The sequence below is a fragment of the Puma concolor genome, chromosome B1 (genome assembly GCF_028749965.1).
Source record: "Puma concolor isolate L17-30 chromosome B1, mPumCon1.1.hap2, whole genome shotgun sequence".
NCBI lineage: Eukaryota > Metazoa > Chordata > Mammalia > Carnivora > Felidae > Puma > Puma concolor.
This window is the reverse complement of record NC_141670.1, coordinates 164,704,774-164,727,237: the sequence shown is the minus strand read 5'-3', so window position 1 is coordinate 164,727,237 and position 22,464 is coordinate 164,704,774. Positions and strand designations below refer to the sequence as shown.

The following is a 22,464-nucleotide window of genomic DNA, read 5'->3' as shown; positions in this document are numbered from 1 at the left end:
AATTGAGTTGAATGCTTAACCTACTGAGCCACCCATGCACCCCAAGGTCTCTCTGTTTTTTGTTTTGTTTTGTTTTGTTTTTAAGTACATGTGCTGCTGAAGTGAGCACTAGAGGCTGGTCTCTTCTTGGAAGTGTCACCATGAATGAGTTTTTTATATACATACGGTCTATCAACATTGTTTTGAAGTTTCTTTGGGTTATATGGGAGGGAGGGAGGTCATTGTTCCATTCTCATTCATTTGCTTCCAAAGGAATAAGCGTTTGAATTTGATGAGTATAGTTTCATAGTTTTATTTGCCTTGATAATGGGCATTAAATATTATTCATCTGTTAGAAATACTGATTTGGGAACAGGGTGTATATTTTAATAATGTGTATGGTTCACATTTTTTATGCATATTGTGGTCTCTAGGATATATTTTATTGATGTTGCTCAGGATCTGCAACTACTGGTTATATGTGAGTGTTTGGCATTTTCAGGCCACAATTTACTTGACATTAAATTTCAGATGAATTGCTGTCACCTTAAATAAAGAAATATCATTGTTCAGGTTTTTGTAGGACTGTTATTCTTGAAAAAGTATGAGTTGTCTTTCATTATCTATCCTGCAACTCTGGAGAATACAAAAAATATTATAAGGATGTAATTGGTATCCCAAATATGCAGAGGCAAATTTCTTAGGTATTATTAACATTGAGTGTTTATATATAGTTCCATTCTGTTTGTGTTTTCTTAAAAGGGTAAAGATGCAGTGTTAGAGAAGCATTTGCCATTCCATTTTATTTTATTTATTTTTTAAAGTTACCTGCTTTTTTTTTTTTAATGTTTATTTTTGAGAGGGAGAGTGGGTGCACGTGTGAGCGAGTTGGGGAGGAGCAAGGAAAGAGGGAGACAGGATCTGAAGCGGGCTCTCTCTGGCAGCACAGAGCCCGATGTGGAGCTGGAACTCACGAACCATGAAATCGTCACCTGAGCTGAAGTTGGTCACTTAACCGACTGAGCCACCCAGGTGCCCCAAAGCATACGCCATTTTGATCAGAGCCTTGTGAGTGTGGAGAACACACAAAAAAGTATTGCGGATGAGGAAATGGCTTGGGCAAAGAAAGAAACTCAGTTGAGTAGAAGTGGATGAGAGTAGTATTTAAGAAGTTAGCCTGATTGGATGAGTTCTTTTCGGAATGGAATAGAAGAGAGATTGCTTTGTGAGGTGTGGTTCAATTCTAGAAGGCCTAGAAACAAGGAGGATGAGTTGGAGGAATTATTCCGTTTGTGAGCATGAAAGTGACATACAAGTAATATAATGTTGGAAGTGACCTAATAAGTAACAATTCTGGCAGCAGTGTAAGGTTGAAAAAAGGAAGTCTAAGCTCTTACCCATTAATCCACTGTTTGAACTACAGTTATTAGGATTGCTGATTGAGAAGGAAAAGGACTTCCCCAATTTTCCCGTTACGTCTGAGCACCTCTAATGTGCATAGCACTGTGCTAGATATCATGGGAAAACAGACTCTGTATTTAAGGAGCTCATGGTCTAAGCGATGTGTATGTATGAACTAACCATGATATATTGTGAGAAATGTTGTTAGTGGTATTATCAAAGTGCAGTAGGGAGTTGAGAGGATAGAGTGGATTGTCCTATGATACAGAGTCTAGAAGGATTCAAACATGATAACCGGAAGATGAGTGAGTTTTCATTAGAAGATGGGGTGTAGAACATTGTAGGCAGAGAGAGCAGTATGAGCAAAACCAGATAGCATGAATGGAGAGTTGGGGTAGATGAGAGGTATTACAGGAGAGAAGCCTAGAAATGGCAGAAATGGGGCGGCATGATGGGAAAGACCTTAATCTGAAACTAGTCTACAGACATTTGTGTAGACAATAGGAAGCCATTTGAAAGTTCTTGAGTAGAATAGTGTGAGCAAATTTGGTTTTTAGAAAAAGAACTTACAAGTGTTCTCTAGAATGTAAGGAGGAGAAAAGGAAGTCAGAGACCACATACAGAGCATTTGCAATACTGTAGAAATGAAATGAATAAGGACCAGATCTTAAAGTAGTGAATGAACAAAGGGGACAGATTTAAGAATCATAATTTAAATTCTTCTCATGTCTACTGCAAAGATACTTGTTTCATCCTTGATCAACTGAGAAATAAGCAACCTACCAGCCCCTTTAAATTTTTGTTGGTTTTTTTTTTTTTTTTTTACTTTCTTGTTAAGTAAATTCTCAAACATTAACAAGTAGATAAAATAGTACAAATGAACCAACAAGTAGATAAAATAGTACAAATGAACTTGTTAGTTTAAGTTCATATTTGAGAGAGAGAGAGAGAGAGAGAGAGACGGCACCACATGAAAGTGGAGGAGGGGCAGAGAGAGAGGGAGAGAGAATCCCAGCCCGGCTCCATGCCAACAGCGCAGAACCTGAGTGGGACTCAATCCCATGAACCATGAATTGTGAGATCATGACCTGAGCCGAAATCAAGAGTCAGACACTTAACTGACTGAGCCACCTAGGGACCCCTTTTTTGGCTTAATTTTTGTTTTTGTTTTCAGTGAAATGAAAGGAGATGAAGTTTAATAGAAAAATAGTCACTTAATTGGTTATAAAAGCAGTTGTGTAATTTTATAATTCGGAGTGAGGGGCAAGGGAAGAGTGACTAGTGGGAATGGGTTACATAGTATGTGTGAAAAAAAAATTGACCACAATCTTCTCTTAAAATATTTTTATGTCTGTATGTGCACACACATGCATAGATAATTTTTTTTTCCTCTGTGTATGTATAAGCTGTGTTTTGAAATTTCACAACTATGTGTCTGTTATTGTCCATTATACCAAGCATTCGTTTGTACCCTTTTAATTTGGAAGCACGTATCTTTCATTTCTGGGATATTTTCTTCTATTATGTTTTTTACTTTCTCTCTGCTTTCTAATGTCTTCTGGGCCTCCTATTCAAATATTGGACTCCTTTTTTTTTTTTTTTTAATTTTTTTTTAATGTTTATTTATTTTTGAGGGAGAGAGAGAGGAGACACGAAACTTGCAGCACGCTCCAGGCTGTAAGTTGTCAGCATAGAGCCCAATGTGGGGCTCAGACTCACGAACCTTGAGATCATGACCTGAGCCAAAGTCGGATGCTCAACCTACTGAGCCACCCAGGCACCACTGCCCCCCCGCCTTTTTTTAAATTCCTTTTTAATTAAATATCGGACTTCTTATACCGGTCCTTTAATTTTCTTTTCTCTTTTACTTTCCACCTCTTTGTCTTCCATTATCTGGGAAATTTTTTCCACCTTATAACCCTTCTGTTCACTGTCATTTCTGTGGTTATATTGTTAATATTCAAGAAAATTTTTCTTTAGTATTTAACCTTAGTGTCCTGCTGTTGTTCATGCATGCAGTGATATAGTGTTTTTTTCTCATCTGTCTCTCAAAAGATATTTGTGTTGATGATACGTTGTTTGTTTCATTTAGATTTTCCTGCATAGTGTGTTTGTTGTTTTTGGCCTTTGACTGACTTTTCTCAAATGTTTGTTGGTCCTTGGCCATTCACTCACAAGGGAATGGGCCACTCAAAAGGTGATTGGGAACTCTGAATATGAATAAAATTTGCTATAGGCTTTTCTGTAGGGCTAAGCATTTTTAGTAGTCCCACACGTCAGTATCTTTAGGTTGTTTTGTTTTTTGTTTTTGTGGTGATTTGATTTTTTAGGGAATAGATTCCAGTGGCCTGCCTAGAGGGTTTATACTTACCTGATTCAAATGTTCTGGAAACTGGAGTTGTCCAGTTGCTGAACCTTTTGGGGTTCTGCCATGAGAATCATAGTATCTTTATTTTCTTATTGCTGACTTAGGATTCAGGTTTCTTTATTCTGCTCAGTCAGTTACTATCTTTTCATCTGTTTTCAGAGTCCCAAATTTTATTGTGTTTGCAGTCTTTTTCTTGTGGGTTGAAACAAAATTTTGGTAATTTATATGGTTTGCTACTTTTCCTTTTTTACCTTAACATTTATGTGGCAGATGCTTTTCTAGGTTATTAGTTTTTTGATAACATTTTAAATAGTTGCATGATGCATTATTCGGGTGCAGCACACAACAAATTTCTTTTTAGATATTTTGTTTGGAAGGTTAACCTGTGAAGGGTAGCTGAAGGAAATTTCATAAAATAATTTAAGTTTTGGTACATTGGTAGCATAATTTGGGTAAATATTGAGCTTCTCAAGGTTACAGACTTCAGTCAAACTTTTGTTTGGATATGTAAGACCTGACATGACTTTGTGTTTAGAGAACCTGTCATGGTATCTTACAGTCATTTCTTAAAATATGAGATCATATTAAAAAATTATCTCATTCTGGTTAAACAAATTCTGTCTGTAACCCTGAGTGCAACATCTGAAGAAAAACAAGTGGATGCAAGTTGATTAGGAGACTTGCTAAAATGGCGAGGACTTTCAGAATTAGTAGGAGTATTTTACAAGGAAATAAAGGAGAAAAGAAAACTAAGGAAACAAGCAATTTTTACATGTTTAAAAATGTACTGTCTTCCTGATATCTTTTCCCCTGTTGTAAATAATTTTTCATCTTTGCTTTTTTTTTCATCTTTGCTCTTTCTTTTTTTCCCTCGTCTTTTACTTCTTCAACTCTCTTCCCATTCCCCTCCCCAGTTTTTAGTTGAGCATTGACTATGTTAGGAAGCAGCTCTGACTTAAGTAGGGAGGGGAGGTGAGCATTATAGACCTAGACTTTGTGATCTTAGAGTTTTTCTGACTTAATGGGAAAAGTCGTGATTGATTAGATAATTGGGCCAAAACTCCATGTCCTGTGAAAGACTTTGAAGTGACATTTAAGGTGAATCCCAAAGTCAGTCAAATAAAAATATATACTGAAAACTTATTCCAGGCACTGTTTTTAGGTATTGGGATACAGATTTGAATAAAACCTAAATGCAGTATAAATCCTTGTAGTCCATGATAAGAAATTTAGGTTTCATTCTGTTTGTGTTGGGAAACTATTAGAGAATTTTGAGCAGGAGAGAGACATGAGGTGATTTACACTTTTAATAACAGTGCTTGGCTGTATACAGGGGATAGATTTTTTAGAGGTAAGGTCAAAGCAGAGACAATTCAGTAGAACAGTTGAGAAGTGGTAAGTTTAACCTGGGTTTTAGGGGTGGACATAATAAATGGTTGAATTTGGTATATATTGTAAAGGTACAGCTGACATAGGATTGTCATATCCATTGGATAATTCCTGGGTTTTTTTTTCCCTTGAGCAACTCAGTAGATGATGGTACTATTTACTGGGGAAAACTTGGGGAGAATCAGAATGGGGGATAGTAGAAAATCAGTAGTTTTGTTTTGACCACGGTAAGTTTGAGTTGCTTATTAGATAGATAAGATGTTGGATATAAATTATTGGAGCTCAGGGGAACAGTTGAGACCATACTGTCAACTCTCAATATTCCTGACATGCAGGAAGAATAATACATTTCTTTTTCTGTGTTCTCATAGCATTTTTATCTCATAGATACTTTTTTCATAGCATTTATTGTATTGCTCTGGTTGTTTATGTGTCTGTCTTGTCCCATGGCCTGAGATTTTGTTGTATTTCTCTCTGTAATCTCAGCTTCTGGTGAAAGATTTTTAGATAACAATAGATATTTAATGTTTGATGAGTGAACCATGTTTTATTTCTCTTGTCACCACATTCTGTCAGTTTACCTGTCAAGTGTCTATCAAATCCATTTCTTTCTATCCTCATTGTCTTAGTGCTGATCCTCAGTCATCCCTCATTAGGATCTGGGCCTTTTAAATGAGTTTTTTTAATGAGTAGAACTCATTTTCAAGTAAAATGTCCGTGTAAAACCCTAATTGTATGAAGACACCAATTGTGGATTAGGTTCTGTGGTATTAATAAGAGATCTGATTTTAATGACTCAAATATATTCTTTTTCTCATGTAATGATTATGTGAAAGGTAGATAGTTTCTGGAATTGAATCAGTGGTTTGAGTATATCAAAGTATCTGAGGGTTTCTTGGCCTTTGTCTCCTGGGGAAAGAGAATGATGCTGAATTTAGACTGAACAGTAGAATTTAAGTAGGACATAAAATATGGTGTGATGTTCTTCAAGTGTAGGGTAAATGTAGTTTGTTTAGATTTAATAAATAAATGATGATTTAAGATAGGCAGGTGAATATAAAAGCAAAAGAACATAAAGGAAAAATTTCACCAGTCTAAAGGAGTATGACTGGACCATACTCAAAAGATCAGATAGGAGTAGAAAGGATGGCTCAATATGGGAGAAATTATGGAGTAAGTAGATAACTGATTTGAAAGTCAATATAAAGGAGGGAATAGAGGTTATTAAGGAAACAGCCATCAAGCTTTTAAGTGTGCTGAACTGGCAGGACAGTGTACTGTTGATGATGGGGAAACAAATGGTATGGAAAGTTGTTAATATTTATGTTGGAGCAAATCACAGTCTGAATAGAAAATGGTCAGAATGGCAAAAATGGCCACTGGTTGTTTTAGAATGGTAGTAAACATAGAAGAGGAAAATTCTTCAAGGCCTTTCTTGAACTTTGAAATGTGGGGTCATAACCATGTATCTTGGGCTCATTTGTGGCAGTTTGAGGGAATTTATGAAAGGACTAAAGAGTTAGAGCTTACTAGACTTTTAGGTAACATTAATGTGAACTTGTTAATAGTTGGGAACATTTTGATTCCATAATCCATCTTTGGTGCCTTTCTCATAATGCTGTTCTAAGATAAGGTAATTTTATTAAATATTCAGCAACAAAACATTCTTCATATTTAATTTAAAATTAGATGTTACAAATTTATTTTAATACCTGTAGTATATTTGAGTGTTCTATTAAATAAGCTAATAACCCTTTTTTTTAAGGTACAGCAAGGACGAACTGGAAATTCAGAGAAGGAAGCAGCACTTCCATCTACAAAAGCTGAGTTTACTTCTCCTCCTTCTTTGTTCAAGACTGGACTCCCACCAAGCAGGTTAGTTAGACAATTAATAACTCCATTTATTGAAGGCATTGGTATCTTCATCTTGTATTAGTGCTATAAAATGTAAAAGCGCTGAATATTCTGTCAAAGAACATTTCACGTTGTTTTAATACAAAATGAGTTCTTTGTGAAAAACTCTTCTTGGTGCCTTCCCATTTAAAAAACATTTAGGTGAGCAAGAAATGAAGCATGGTATATAGTTACACGTCCGTAAAAAAGACAATCTTACATTCAGGAGAGATGGCAATAACAATGGTCTTGCTGTTTTCTGTGCTTATTATTCTTACATAAAGAATTATTGGACTTAATAAGTCTAGATCTATTGGCCTAAATGTGTTTTACAGATTTTAGTAAAAGATGGTGGACATTTCAGCCTGGGCAATCTTTCCAATTAAAACCACTTTCTTTTCTTTCTTTGGTTTATTTTGATAATACCTAACTTTAAGTTCCACAAGGTACCAATTGTAAGAAACAAATGTGCTGGCAAATGTCCTTTTAATTTAAACATGACAAATGGTTAGCCTGTTACCAGGAAAATGGTAAAGGATAAACTGAGACTAAGGAAGTTTGATGTTAGCAGTTTAATTTTGAGTTAGGTAAAGATGACTTAAATCAGGTATTTCTCTGGGCCTGAAACAAGTCAGTCATCAAGCTGTTACTCGTTCTCACCCAGATTATTTACCTTTTGCGTTACTTAAATTTATTTTATACAGTTTTCTGGTTTTGTTATTCTGCAATTTTGAATTGCTATAAGAGATTATATTTCATAATATACAAATGCAGGAAGAGCCCATATGGGAACATGTGGTTTAGCCTTAAGATAAAGATTCTTGAAACTTTCAGCCAAAATTAAATGTCACAAAGCCATCTTGGATTTTGACTCTCTTCTCATCCTAACAATTATTAGTCATGGACATTTTCAAATATTATTTAAATAAATGCAGTCTCATAAAATGTTTGGCTAAGAAGTTATGATAGCTGAGGAATACTGATTCCTTTATTATGTAGTCTTCTTTTGCTTTTTTTTCCTATTTTAAAAGAGGTCACTCTCATTCATTGAGTTTATCGTGTTCTGCAGTAGAGAAGGATGTGAAGAGCTTGGACTCTACAGCCAGACTTCTGGGATTCAAATTCTGGCTCTATTGCTTACTAGCTCTGTGTCCTTGAGCACATCCCCTAATCTTGTTCTTTCATTTCCTGATCTGTAAAATGTAATAATAATAAGACATCCCTCACAGGGTAGTTATGTATATTAAATGACTTCATTTATGTGAAATATTCTGGAAAAATAATACAGAAGTAATACTCTATAGATATTTGCTAATAAACTATTTAGGAATTAGTAGCAGGACTGCCCCTTCCATCAACCAACCAACCAACCAACCAACCTACCAACCTTGGGCCAGATTTGTAGGGCATTGTACCGTTATACAGGCTTTGGCTTTTCCTATAAGTAAAGTAAATGGGGTGCCACTGTCAGAGTTTGTGCAGAGGAATGAAATTATCTACTGTAGGTTTTTTAAGTCTTCATTGCTTTATTTAAGATCAGACTACAGAGAGATTAAGGGCAGAAGCTGAGAAGCCAGTTAAGAGGTCGTAACAGTGATCTAGTCAAGAGATAATGGTAACTTGGACAAAGTGGTTGTGGTGCAGATGGTGAGGAGAAGACAGATATTGGATACATTTCAAAAGATGTAAAAGATCTTTTACATCTGAAATAGAAGAGACTACGGGAGGAATGCTTTTTTTGGAGGGAGAAGACCAAGAGTTCAGTTTAGGATATACTAAAATTGAGTTGTCTATTAGACATATAAGTGGAAAATTTGCATAGGAAGTAGATCTATGGATCTGCAATAGAGGGAAAAGGTATGGGCCGGAGATAGAAATTTGGGAGTGATCAGTGTTTAAGTAGTATTTAAATGAAGTTGTGAAACTGAATTTGATTGTAAAAGAGGTAAGTATGGAAAGAAGTGGTAAGAGGGACAGAGCCTTGGGGCATTTCCTTGCAGGTCAGAAAAATAAGAATGAGGGAGGAGGAGATCCATACAGAAGAATTACTACTGACATAGGAAGAACACCCAGTGTAGTTTCAAAGTAGAAGAACAATTAACTACCAAATAATACTGATTGGCCAAGAAGAAGAGGGCTGAGGATGACTTTTGGATTTTATTTTAGTTACTTTTTTAAGATTTTATTTTTAAATAATCTCTACACCCAATGTGGGACTTGACCTCACAACCCCAAGATCAAGAGTCCTATGCCCTACTGACAGAGCCAGTGAGGTGCCTTGGCTTTTGGATTTTAAAACGTAAAAGTTGCTGGTGGTCCTGACCAGGATCCTTTTTAGTGGTATAAGGTGAAGATTGAAAAAAGACTTTTTGGAATGGATTCAAGAGAGAATAGGAGAGGAATTAGAATGAGAAAATATGTGTAACTTCTTTGAGAATTTTTTTCTTTTTACTTTTGAGAGGGGCAGAAAAATGGAACAGTATCTGAAGGGAAATGTGGGGTCAGGAGGCTGTTTTTTTCTAAAATGAAAATTACAGCATGCTTGTATACTTACAAGAATGAGTTACTAGAGGGGAAGTTGATGATTCAAGAAGCGAGAAGGGACAGTTGTTAGAACAATGTCCTTAAGATCAGAGGGGACGGGATATAATGGGGGGGAAGGGAAGCGGTGCAGTTAGCCTTAAAAAGGAGATGGGCAGTTCACTCAATAACAGGAGAGAAGGAGGGGGTGGATAGGTAAGATAATGATGGGAGTCGGTTTTTCCCAACAACACGGGATGCTGACTTACCTGGTGGATGTGAGGATGTAGAAGTGGGTGTTGAATGTTTGACAAGAGGAGAAATTCTGAAATAGTCATTTAGAGGTGTGTGAATAAACTTAGGGGGAAATGAGTCAGATTGTAGCCAGTACTTGGAGGGAAGTGTGCTGTCAAAAGAAGACTTTTTTTTTCAAGATACAAATGGCAACATTTTTATATGCTGGTGGGAATGAATTAGGAGAGTAAAAAAATTGACAAAGGGAGAGAGACTGTACATTTCCAACTTGTCTTGAAGTTGATGGTTATGTGTTTAAAATGAGACCAGTAGTCAGCTTGCTTGGATGTGTTTGCCTTGCCCTTGCCAGGTATTTGTATGTTTATGAAGACTAGCTAGTGGGATTTAATATGAGTTGTGGTTATACCAGGCAAATATGACAAAGGTGCAAGGAAGGTGAGAGGGTCCTTGAGAAAGTGATTATAATGATGGACGGCCATGGACTGAAGGAGAGATGGAGAATAGTGGCAGGAAAGGGTCGGTAAAAAGGTAAAGAAATGACAGAAAAGTTAGTCGATCTATCACTACTACCAAAAAAAGTGGATAATTGCTACCATAACCTATAGAGACATACCCAACATGTCAATGTTGTCACTTTCTTGATACAGAGAACAGTACCTGTTTTTCATTAGGAAAGTTTGTTTTCTGGGTTCCTCTTCACTTGATCAAAAGCACACTTTTGTTCATTGTGAAGTATTTCCCTAAATAAATACTTGTGTTTTTCTGTTTTGGTCTTTGTATTTATGGAGATTAGAAGGACCTGTGTGAAAGTAAAATTTTACTGACTTTAGGGAGTAGACAGGAATGCCATTTAAGACATAATAGAGACTGCCCAACAAATAGTAATGAGCTGTACTACTTACTGACCTAACCACTGTATTGCCTTTGTTTAAAATCTTAGATTGCCTTACTAATGTGTAGATGACTATTGGTATGTTTGCACAGAACTTTTTTTAAATGGATCTTTGTACTTTATCGATGGAAATGCTGGGTTTCTAACTTTCTGTGTTGCCCAGCAAATTGGCATACTTAAGTAAAATGTTAATACTTAATATATCAGAATGTTTTCCTATATCTTTAAAAGTTTTCATATTATGTCAAGAATGTACAGCTTGATAAATTTTCACAAACTGAACACTCATGAACATTGAATATTATTCACCCAAATTTATCATTTATTAACATTTTGCCATATTTGCTTTATAATTTGCCCAAAATATTTTCCTTTTTGAATCATTTGTTAATTGTAAACATCATTTTTTAAGAACAAGGACATTCTGTTATGTAATCTTAGTACACAGTTAATCAAAGTGAGAAAATCTTACAATGAGCCAGTATGTTAATATACAAGTCATAAATTTTGCTGATTATTTCAATGATGTCTTTAATGGCAGTTCTTTCCTTGATTTCGGGTTCAGTCCAGGGTCATTCATTATAATTAACTCTTTTATCTCATTATTTTATCATCTGAGACAGTTTCTCAGACATTCTTTGTATTTGTTGACTCTGAATTTTGAAGAGTGCAGTCTGGTTGTTTTGTAAGTCATCTCCCTCAATCTGAGTTTGCCTGATGTTTCCTCTTTATGAGGTTCAGGTTTTGCTTTTTGGGCAGGAAACTACATATGTGATGTTCTGTCCTCAGTGCATCAGCCTTGAGGTACATGATGTCATTTTCCCCATTTTTAGAGATGATAACTTTAATCACTTAGTTGTAATGGTGTTCTTTGGGTTTCTGCACTGCAAAGTTATTGTTTTTACTGTTTGTATTTAATAAATAATATGTGAGGAGATGGTAAATATCCTGTTTCTTTTTTAAACTTCCCAAACTTTAAAATCCCATTGTTGATTTTTGCTTTTTCCCGTTACTACTGTAATGACTGTAAAATACTGATTATCTAACTCTGTTATTTCTCTTAACATTAATTAGCTGGCATTCTTCTTTAAAAATGGGCTTTCCCACCTCCTCCACTTATTATCATCTAGACTCATTAATTTTTATTTTATATGTGAGAGAGTGTATTTGTTGCTTATAAATATGGTTTATTTGTATATGTAGTATATAAACTATATATACTACTTATATACTGTAATTCATATTGAATTGTTTCAGACTTGCTTCATGGGAGCCTCTTCAGAGTGGCTCCTGTGCCCTTTTGACATGTCCCCATCATGTTTTTTGTTTTGTTTTGTTTTGTTTTTGAGGATTTTTTTTTACTTTCTAGCTTTACCAAATGTTCCATGCTTATCTTGTACTTCCTCTGCCCCTCCTTGGGAGCAGCCAGGGACTTGAAAAGCACCTTGATGACTTTTAATGGGAAATGATGATTAGAAACCAAGATCTTGGCACCAGTTATGCTCATTGCTGTTGGAGTGTCACTGTTTCTGGGCTTTTTCCACACTCACGGCTGGGAGAAAACAACCAATTTCAATATAAAATTGCCTTATGTATAATTTTAATCATTCATCCTTCTTTTACTTCACATTTGACACCACAGGTTTCTACTTCCCTTTCCTTAATCCAGATTACATCTCTGTTTTACCACATTGAGAACCTATTTCCCAACAATTTCAGTATATATACTCTTTGCTTCATCCTAAAATACACTCAGAACAGATTAGGACTTCTGCACTTACCATTGCAAAAACCAAACCTATTAAATAGAATTCAAGATTTCTTTGGAATTCTTTTTTTTTTTTTTTAAGGTGAGAGTATGTAGTTAAAATAGTCAGAAGTTTCCTTTAGAGTGGTTATATTAATCACTTAAAGTATTATATCCATTGTTTCTGTTTGTATTCAATATTAGCTTTTCTTTTTCTCCATGTTTATTGACTTTTTTTTTGCCAATGTAAAACTTTGAAGAGAGTCCCAAGTGCATTCTTTCCCCTGCTTCTTTCACTCCTGTTAATAATTAACTTCATTGTGTCTAGTTTCTAGTTTATTCTTCCTTTGTTTCTTTTTACAAAAATAAACAGATACATAAACATACATTTTTTTCCTATAGAAAACTTTGCTATTGAAAGAGTGTCTTATTAGTCTTTTAAAGGACTGGCAAGAGTGTAAATAGCTGAACTTTCTATGGAGTATTGCACTAGGGATATAATTAACTTTCTTTAGAATGTTATTTTGAAAGTTACTTTGAAATGGAATTTTTATGAAATATATTTATTTAGTGTAGGTTTTTATAAGACACATCAGAGTGTTACTTTTAACTGCTACACTAACAATATTTGTACCTATTGAAGAGTGTAGGGGAAAAAAATCTCAAAAGTTTTGAATAAGGTTTTGTGAAACCGTGGAAGTTTATGTCACTCATAAAAGCACAGAAATTTATTTCTTGATAATAACCTGATAAGCCCTTGGTTCTTTTCTTATTTCTGCATTTTGACATACTATTTTGAAAAAGATTTCTGAAAATATTCTAGAGTTACTAAAATGTTGATAACACGTTAATATTTAAATACCTACTAGCGATTTTAGTACCACAGAGACTTGAAGAAAATGATATGATAGGAACATGCTAAAGGACTTTAGAAAAAGCATGTCAAAAAAAAAGGAAAAAAAAAAAAGACAGAACAAGGGGGGTCAGAGACAACAATATGTAAGAAAAAACATAGAAAATTTATCTCACCAGAAACAGCACCTCCTCTCAGTCTCAGACAAGTACTGCCTCCAGAAAAGCCAATTCCAGCGTTGGGAAGTGGCAGGACCGATATGGGAGGGCCGAATCACCTGACCTAAGGTAAGGCTGTTTTTAAACATTGGCTACTCCCTGATGTTTAGGTCATCAGTGTTGTTTTGTTTATTACTAAGATAAATTTTGATTGGATTGTACCATATTTTTGCCCCCTCAATTATGCTTTTTTATTACAGAAATTGAGGGTTTTAAAAATCATGAGTCAGGCCGTATCAGCTCACACCTTCCCTCTTCTCTCTCTGACTTTTATACTACATTATAAATTGCGTGGAACCATCTAATAGCTCAATAAGCATTTTTTTTCTCCCTGCTGCTGCAGGTTTCTTTCTCATATCACACCCTATTAAAAAATCGCTGGGTGTTTCTCTTTGTTGAATAAAATTTAGCCTTCTGAGCTAGTGTTTAGAACCTGTAAAATTGAACTGCATCGAATCTTTCCAAACGTTTTATCTCAACTATAGTGCATAAAGCAGCCATTTCATTGAGTCTACCAGCTGTCTTAGGAAGTATTAGTATTTCCCTTATTGTTGCTATGCTTTTACTCCTGATCCCCCTCTGCAGAATTCTGGTCTGTATTCTAAATCTTACACTTACAAAGCGTGCACCTGTGGATGGATACTGTATACTCTCTGAGCCTGTAAAATGGGAATCATAATTTCTATCCGAAGGGATGTAGTAAGAAGCAGTCATGTCAGGGTATGACAGTGCATTGCCAATAGTAATCAATCTGAGCAATTACAGTTTGCTTGACTTAGAAATACAGAGTTAGATACCTCCCTCATTTACTATTTAAAGTTTTAAACAACGGTGTGGAGTGGTATTTTGTTGGTTTTTGTTGTTCCAGCATTTTAAACTTTCTTCCTCGGCAGGTTGATGCTCTTACGTTAATGTGCTTTTAATTATTTTCATTTATAAACTTTTAAATATGTAAGTTATGGTCAGATATCTTTGATCATAACACCTAAAAGAAAAGCAAAGGGAGGAAACAATCAAATTTTTATTTTTTTAGATTTCCTTTTCTTTGGGGACTTCATTATATATTCTTCATGAATAGTAAGAATTTCTAGTCAGCTTGGCTTTGATAGGATCTCTTGTTAGGAGACAATAAGCTTAGTCATTCTCAAAAGTGGCTATTCACCTCAAAGTCAAAAATATTTTGACTTTTTTAAAGAATATCCAAAATGTAAGTATAGTAATTGATGCAGATAGAAATATATTACCTATATTCTTAGAATAGTATCAGTTGCATGTGTTGGTGGTTATAGAATGAAAATTTGCATATCTTCCTGTTATTAAGTGCTTATTGACCTTTTTTCATAGGATTATATGATATTAATCTTAGGAGTTTTTTTCTGATGTTTGTTTATTTTGAGAGAGAGAGAGAGAGAGAGAGAGAGAGAGAGAGAGAGAGAGAGCGTGTGTGTGCACAAGTGGGCAGAGAGGGAGAGGAAAAATCCCAAGCAGGTGCTGACAGTGCATAGCCCAACACAGGGCTTGATCTCATGAACCGTGAGATCATGACCCGAGCTGAAATCAAGAGTCGGATGCTTAACTGAGCCACTCTGGCGCCCCAATCTTATTTTTTAAAACTGGCATTCTTGAAGAACCAGTAGAAATTTCAAAAGAGTTACTTTAAATAAAGAAAAGTTAGATCTGATAAGTGTGGCATGGAGTCTATGAATCTTTTCACATTTACTATTTCTGTGAAATCCCATAGTGTAAGAAGAGTGCTGCTAATATAATTTCTGTATAATGACAAACTTGGTTATTATAGCACACAGTGCATAGAGAAACTCTAGATTTATACTTATTTAACCTGGTCAGCAATCTTGGCAGTTTGTTTACTGATCCCCAAAGGGCCAGATGATAAGAGCTTTAATTTTCATCATTGTACTATTGAAATGAATCAGTAGCCATCTTTGTATATAAAGAATAGCTGTATTCTTAAACTTAACAGCAGTTTCATGGCATAAGTACTGGATTTGGGTATTAGGTTTAGTTTTGTGCCTGTGTGAATTTAGGACAGTTCCCTAAAATCTCTAGGCCTCTGTGTCTACATTTTTAATACGACAGGGCTAGACTGTGTTATCAGGAAGGTCCCTTTTAATCATGAAATTCCTTTTTTCTGGCTAGTCCCTGGTTTACATGGAAAAGGAGATCTAAGAAAGTAGGAAATCTGCCCAAATTCATGGCTAATTAAGAGGCAAAGTCAGAGCTAGAATCCCTGGTTTTCTGCCTTTTAATACTTGCAATTCAGGCAGCTTGATTTTCATAAGCAAAGGCATAGATACAGTTAAGTCACTTAGTTTTAGTGTAATTTAAAACTTTGCTTTTGTTTCTTTTGCTACTTTAATATCTAAAATTCCTTTTATATCAGTCATTTGACAGAATGTTTTGCTTAAAATAGTTGTACTTTTGATATAATGGTTTATTTCTTAAGTAGTTTATAGAGAAAATAATAGTTCTCATATCTGAAGTAATACAGTTCAGTGTTTATACTTTTACTTGCCCATCCCCACCCCCCAATAAAAGATGCTTTGGAAACACAGAAAAATCCCACTCTGACTTTGTGATCAGTCTTAGGAATATAGGTAATAGGAAATTTGACACTATTTTCAGTACGTGTTTTGTGCCTTTGAAAATTCAAAAGAAAAAAAAAACTCTAGTTAAAGCTACTGCTCTCCTTTTGAATGGTGTATGTGTGTATGTATATATATGTACACATACATACACACACTTTACAGCATAAGATAAAAAAATGAGATTCTACCCGTTGTAGTTAGTGTAACTGAGGAATGTGTTTTGCTTTGTTTTGTTTTTGAAACATGGCATAAATCTCTTTGTAAGAGCACTTAAACGATGATTGAAATCCTTTTTATAAGTTACTGTATTTGGAGACTCAGGACTTCTTATCTCACATATATTCCTGTTAATACAGTATTTTTCCAACTTTGGTTAATAGTAGTCTTCATAACTGTATGTAGCAAGGGCATTTTGTTGGGTGTGAGTTTTGTTTTATAAATTCAAATTTGTGACACTTATTAGGCCAACTAGAAGAATGAAGCAGTTTTAATGAACACAGAAAATTGAAATTGGCAATAAGGATGATTGCTGTAATCTTATCCTAATGTTCAGTTTGTGTGTTTTGTTTTCATTTTATAATATTAAAATCTGTTAGGTAAGTAGTTGCATATTCTAGGTTGTCTTAGTAAGCTTGTTTTTTCATATCATGGCTTTTTAACTGATTCAGACTCTTGAAAGAGGAAAAGTAAAAATTGCTTAATGCAGAATTACTAAAATATTTAAACCTTGCACTTCTTACAATAGTCAAACATAAAATGTACAATAAAACTGAGTGTTAAATGGACATTCAGTCTAAGATTGACCTCTTCATTTGTTCTTGCACTGCTTATTATGTCTTGGTGAAATAATGTACTGGAAAGATGTATCTGTACCTTCATGGCATTTCAGCACTTTGAACGTGTATTGCTTGTATTATGTAGCTTGTAAGAGTTTATGTGATTGGACATATGAAGGCTTTTATTTTTAAAAATTCCCTGTAGAATATCTTTCCCTACATTTAAAAAATAAAATTAAACATAAATATGGTAGGTAAAGCTTTATTATTTCAAGCTCTGCACAAAAGTGAGTAAATTTGGCTTTCCTAACGAGCACATTTATGTGCTCTACTGAGTCAAAGTTTAGCGTAGTTCATCTTTAAGCGTTCAAGGTCTTTGTTTTTAAGATAGCTTGAAAAGTAACAACATTTTAAGAATTCAGTCCCCAGAGAATTAGCATGGAAAACACTTAGTAGAAGAAGTAGAATTTGGAGTCATACCTGAGCCTGAATCTTGGTGCGGCACTTTACTCACAAAAGAGCCTTTTTCCACAGCTGTGAAAATGAAACTAATTGGACTTATACCAAGTACTTGTGGATTAAATGGCTTCTAAGGCTGCAAAAGAACCTGTTGCGGGGCACCCAATAATGTTAGTTCCTTTTGCATCTCTGCTCCCACCGTAGTCTCTTTCACTGTAGTACTATTAGACAATAAATTATGTGCTCTGAAAACAGTTTTAAATTCTCTAATTTTTATGTTGAACATACATTATTTTTCAACACAGGATGTTTGATTAATCTTCACTTGAAAAGTAGATTACAGGGGCGCCTGGGTGGCGCAGTCGGTTAAGCGTCCGACTTCAGCCAGGTCACGATCTCGCGGTCCGTGAGTTCGAGCCCCGCGTCAGGCTCTGGGCTGATGGCTCGGAGCCTGGAGCCTGTTTCCGATTCTGTGTCTCCCTCTCTCTCTGCCCCTCCCCCGTTCATGCTCTGTCTCTCTCTGTCCCAAAAATAAATAAAAACGTTGAAAAAAAAAATTAAAAAAAAAAAAAAAAAAGAAAAATAGATTACATTTTCTTCATAAACTGTGTATATGCTTTAGAGAAGATTATTCTTGTAACGGTTGAAAAAAGTATTGAAGTAGTACTGTGTGAGTCCACGAAACTCACAATATCAGTATAAAAATATATATGCAACGAATGATAGTCTTACTTTAATTATCAGGCCTTGGTCAGTGCGACTTTATATTTATTCAGTAATAGGGAGATAAATAAGTATTGGTTTATCAACTATAAATTCTTTCTAGAAGAGAATACAATGTAAGTGTCTTCCTTGGGCATGTCTTTAGTTGTGGTCCTCAACTTTGGCTATGTGTTGGAATTACCTAGGGAGCTTCAAAAAATTATGGATGCTTAAGCCCTAGAGACGAAATTAAATTGTCTGGTGTGTACTCTGGGCATTGGGATTCTTGAAAGCTCCCAAGGGCACCTGGGTGGCTCAGTCAGTTAAGCATCTAATTTCAGCTCAGGTCATGATCTTGCATTTCGTGGATTCGAGCCCTGCATTGGGCTCTGCTGACAGCTAAGAACCTGGAGCCTGCTTCAGATTCTGTGTCTCCCTCTCTCTCTCTGCCCCTCCCCAACTCGTGCTCTGTCTCTCTCTCTCTCAAAAATAAACATTAAAAAAAAATGAAAAAAAAAGCTCCCGATGATTCTGATGTGTAGGAGACATTGAGAACCATTGATTGAGAGATCGGATTCTGGCTTGACATAAAGATTAAAATGAAATGTTTAGTGACCACCTTGGAATTTGAGGTAAAATGATAGAGTTTGCTTTGATGGGCACTAACATTTGCATTGCATTTTACAACCTCATAGAACTTTCTTTTTTGTGAGTCTCATTTAATTTATTATATTTTGCCTCTTTGAAAGTCTTTTTGTTGGTAACCAGTATCAAAGGTATATCATGCTTTTTCTTTCGCATATAGATTGGTAGATAGTATATTTGTAAAATTGGAAATTGGAATCCTGCAAATGTTATTTTCCTCTTATGTTATTCCCTCCATTTAAAATGTCCTCCCTTCCCATCCTGTGTGGATAAATTCATTCCTCATGTCTTTCAATGGTTCTCTTTCCTAAAGTAGCTTAAAAGATGTTATACCAGGGCACCTGGCTGGCTCCGTTGCTATGTGTCCGACTCTTGGTTTCGGCCCAAGTCATGATCTCATGCTTTGTGAGTTTGAGCCCCACATCAGGCTCTGTGCTGACAGTGAGGAGCCTGCTTGGGATTCTCTCTCTCTCTCTCTCTCTCTCTCTCTCTCTCTGCCCCCCCCCTTTCTCTCTCTCCCCCTCCCTCTTCTTCCCCCCCCCCCCGTGCTTGCTCTCTCTCTCAAAATAAACTAAAACAAAACAAAACAAAAAACTTCTAAAATAAAAAAGATGTTATACCAACTTCCATGCAAAACTGTTATAGCCATCTTTTTAGATGTTTGACCTGAGTTAGGCAATCATACTACTGCATGTGTCTTAACTTGGGAATATGAAACTGTCACATCTACGTTTTTTCCTAGAGAATGCATTCATGAATTATTGCTCCTCAGTTCTTATTAGAAGTTCTGTTGTGAGAAGGCAACATTCATAGATTTCTCAAGGACATGATTCATTTATTCTTTTAGAGTAGTGGTTCTGTACTTAAAACAGTAACCTCTTTGAAAATTTCCTGCAAACTGTGGACTCTTGACTGAAAAATGCATTTGTACACATGCATATATTTAAGTTCAGGATCCTCTTGGTCCCTCAGTATCCCATGTATGCTAGGTAAGGACCCTTGCTCAAAAGTACAGTTAAATCTTTAGATAAAGCCTGCATCAAAAGGGCTATGTACTCAGATCACGTGGTTTTACTCTCCCTGATTCGAATTGCTTTTATTGGATCGTACATTGTTATGCTTCACTCGATATTGAGGAACATTTTGAGAAACGGTTCTGTGAAATTCACTTATGTTTTCATTGTAGTAATTGGAGACTTTGTCCCTATTTCAGTTTTTCACAGCATCATGAGATTGCAGTCCATTAGTGGGGTGTGAAATGAATTTTGTGGTCTCAACCACCAAATATTTCTGGGGTTTGTATTGTTTTTTTTTGTGTGTGTGATATTTAATACTAATAATTCGTATTTGATTTTAATGCTACTCTTCCTTTTTAATAAGTGTAAGTATTATTTCATGAAGCTTTTAGTTTTTTTTATGTGTTTACTGGATTACTGTGTAAAATGTGTTTCTTAAATATATTTTGGGGTCAAAAAAGTTTGAAAACTGTACTCTATCCTACTTTCTCTTAACATGGACTCAGGAGAAATTTTTTTTCTCTTTATTCTCTTCTGTAAAATGGGAATAATAATAATTGCTACTTCATAGGGAAGTAGTGAAGAGTAAATGTATCTAAAGTGCTTAGAACAGTGCTTCCTAGCACATTGTAGGTGGTGCTCTTGTTACCGGGAAGAGCAGTCTTCAGGGTTAATGCTTTGTTTTTATCTTACATTAAAAGACTTGTTATTAAAGATGTCCTTTATTTTGGCTGGTAAAAAATGAGAAGCTCAGAGATAAATTTGTGGCAAAAGATTAATAATTAATTCTTTGTCTTCCCTTGGCCCTAATTCTGTCACTTTAAAAATTTTGTTTTATCTTTGTAAGCAGTTTATATCAGAATCATCAAAATATGCCATTTTAATTTTAATTTAATTCCATTATAATTTCAGAGATATTTTCATATTCACGAAAGGTAGAGGCTCTTGTGAACATCCACTGCCTGTATTAAGCTTGTAGATTAATGAAACTTCAGATCTCCATCATGGTTAGTTTCTGTCTCTCTTTAGCTATATGGTTTAGTCCAACACAGAAGAGAATCTTGGTAGCTATATTAGCTACCTGCCTTATTGAACAAACGTGTAAGCCCAGTTAAACTTATGCTATGTGGAAGCAGCGCTTTCAACAATAGCCATATTATGGAAAGAGCCTAAATGCCCATGAACTGACAAATGGATAAAGAAGATGTGGTTTATATATACAATGGAATACTACTTGGCAATGAGAAAGAATGAAATCTGGCATTTGTAGCAACGTGGATGGAACTGGAAGGTATTATGCTAAGTGAAATAAGTCAGTCAGAGAAAGACAGATACCATATGTTTTCACTCATATGTGGATCTGGAGAAACTTAACAGAAGACCGCGGGGGAGGGAAAGGGGGAAAAAATAGTTACAGACAGAGAGGGAGGGAGACAAACCATGAAAGACTCTTAAATACAGAGAATAAACTGAGGATTGATGGGGGGAGGGGATGGTGGGGGAGAGGGGAAAATGGGTGATGGGCATTGAGGAGGGCATTTGTTGGGATGAGCACTGGGTGTTGTATGTAAGCAACGAACCATGGGAATCTACTCCCAAAACCAAGAGCACACTGTACACATTGTGTGTTAGCCAATTTGACAATAAGTTACATTAAAAAAAAAAGTTAAAAAAGATAAACTTGTGCTGTGTGGAGACTCAAGTTATAATAGATCCTCATAGTAAAGCTCTACTAAATCTTTTTATGCATTGAAATAGAAATGTGTCATTAAAAATTTTCAGAATAATATAGTTCAATGTCATTTTTTCATAATGTGGCATCAGAATAACATTGGATAGTTAATCATCTCTGTTAAATATTATGTGCTGTTTGTTACTTCGGTATATGCTTATGTATCTGTCCTAAAATATTTCTGAACAAAATGGTAAACTTAACATTTCTAAGATATATCAGTCTGTGTGGTAAAAATGCCTGGGTAAAGAGGTATTATTGTGGAAATAATGTGTAAGAAATTGTAGTTTTCTGGATTTCTTCTAGTGATGTACATTTGTTAAGGCTAATTTTCCACGTGTGTTTTTAGAAACTTAGTATTTGCCATTTTGAATCTTCAGTAATTCACTTAAAGCTGAAAAAATTAGATTGACCATATTTAAGATAAACTTTAAGAAGTGAGTACTCTCATGTGTCCCAGAATTTTTGAAAGCAGAAGTCTTTACAAATCCATGGTATATAGAAAGACATTAGAGTGTTAGATCTAGATTTAAGTTTTCCTACTTCAGCAGTTTGGAGAAATTGAAAATCCAAACAAATGTGTGAGAATTTGTTCTTCAGGTGGAATAAGTTTTAGAAGGGAGAATCCAGCAATCGGTAATAGAAAAGCGTGGAAAAGGAAATAGTAGAGGTAAAGATTTTTACAATGAAGTCTTGGTAGCAATAAATGGTGAAGGGAAATTCTGGCCTCAGAATATGCACCTGTATCTGTTGGGATGTTGGAATCTGAGTTGTGTGTGGATATTAGAGGGCTGATGGCATCTGTTTTGATACAAAGTTACAGTGGTCATAGCTTTGTAATTAAGTTTTAGGGAAAAAATTGGAGTGATACTTGTTTTATGTCTGAGATATTTGGATTTTTTCTAATGTGTGAATGTTAGGATAGTTGCCAGCTATATTGAAGGGGTACGAGTTAAGTAAATAAAACCACTTTCGCTCCTTGAGATCATGAAGAAATCCGGAAAGTCAATGAC

General features: G+C 35.3%; 1 protein-coding gene across 25 annotated transcripts in view; it reads left to right on the top strand.

Annotated features, from left to right (window-relative positions):
* The window catches only part of FIP1L1 (factor interacting with PAPOLA and CPSF1), an 82,617-nt gene that overhangs the window by 18,606 nt on the left and 41,547 nt on the right, over positions 1 to 22,464 (top strand). For 8 of the 25 annotated variants that reach the window (XM_025921482.2, XM_086705051.1, XM_086705063.1 and 5 more), the window contains 2 exons: positions 6,903 to 7,012; positions 13,477 to 13,584. In XM_025921482.2, the coding sequence (XP_025777267.1) occupies positions 6,903 to 7,012; positions 13,477 to 13,584 (218 nt within the window). The remainder of the gene's footprint in view (positions 1 to 6,902; positions 7,013 to 13,476; positions 13,585 to 22,464) is intronic. The other 17 variants (XM_086705067.1, XM_086705065.1, XM_086705069.1 and 14 more) reach the window with 3 other exon arrangements.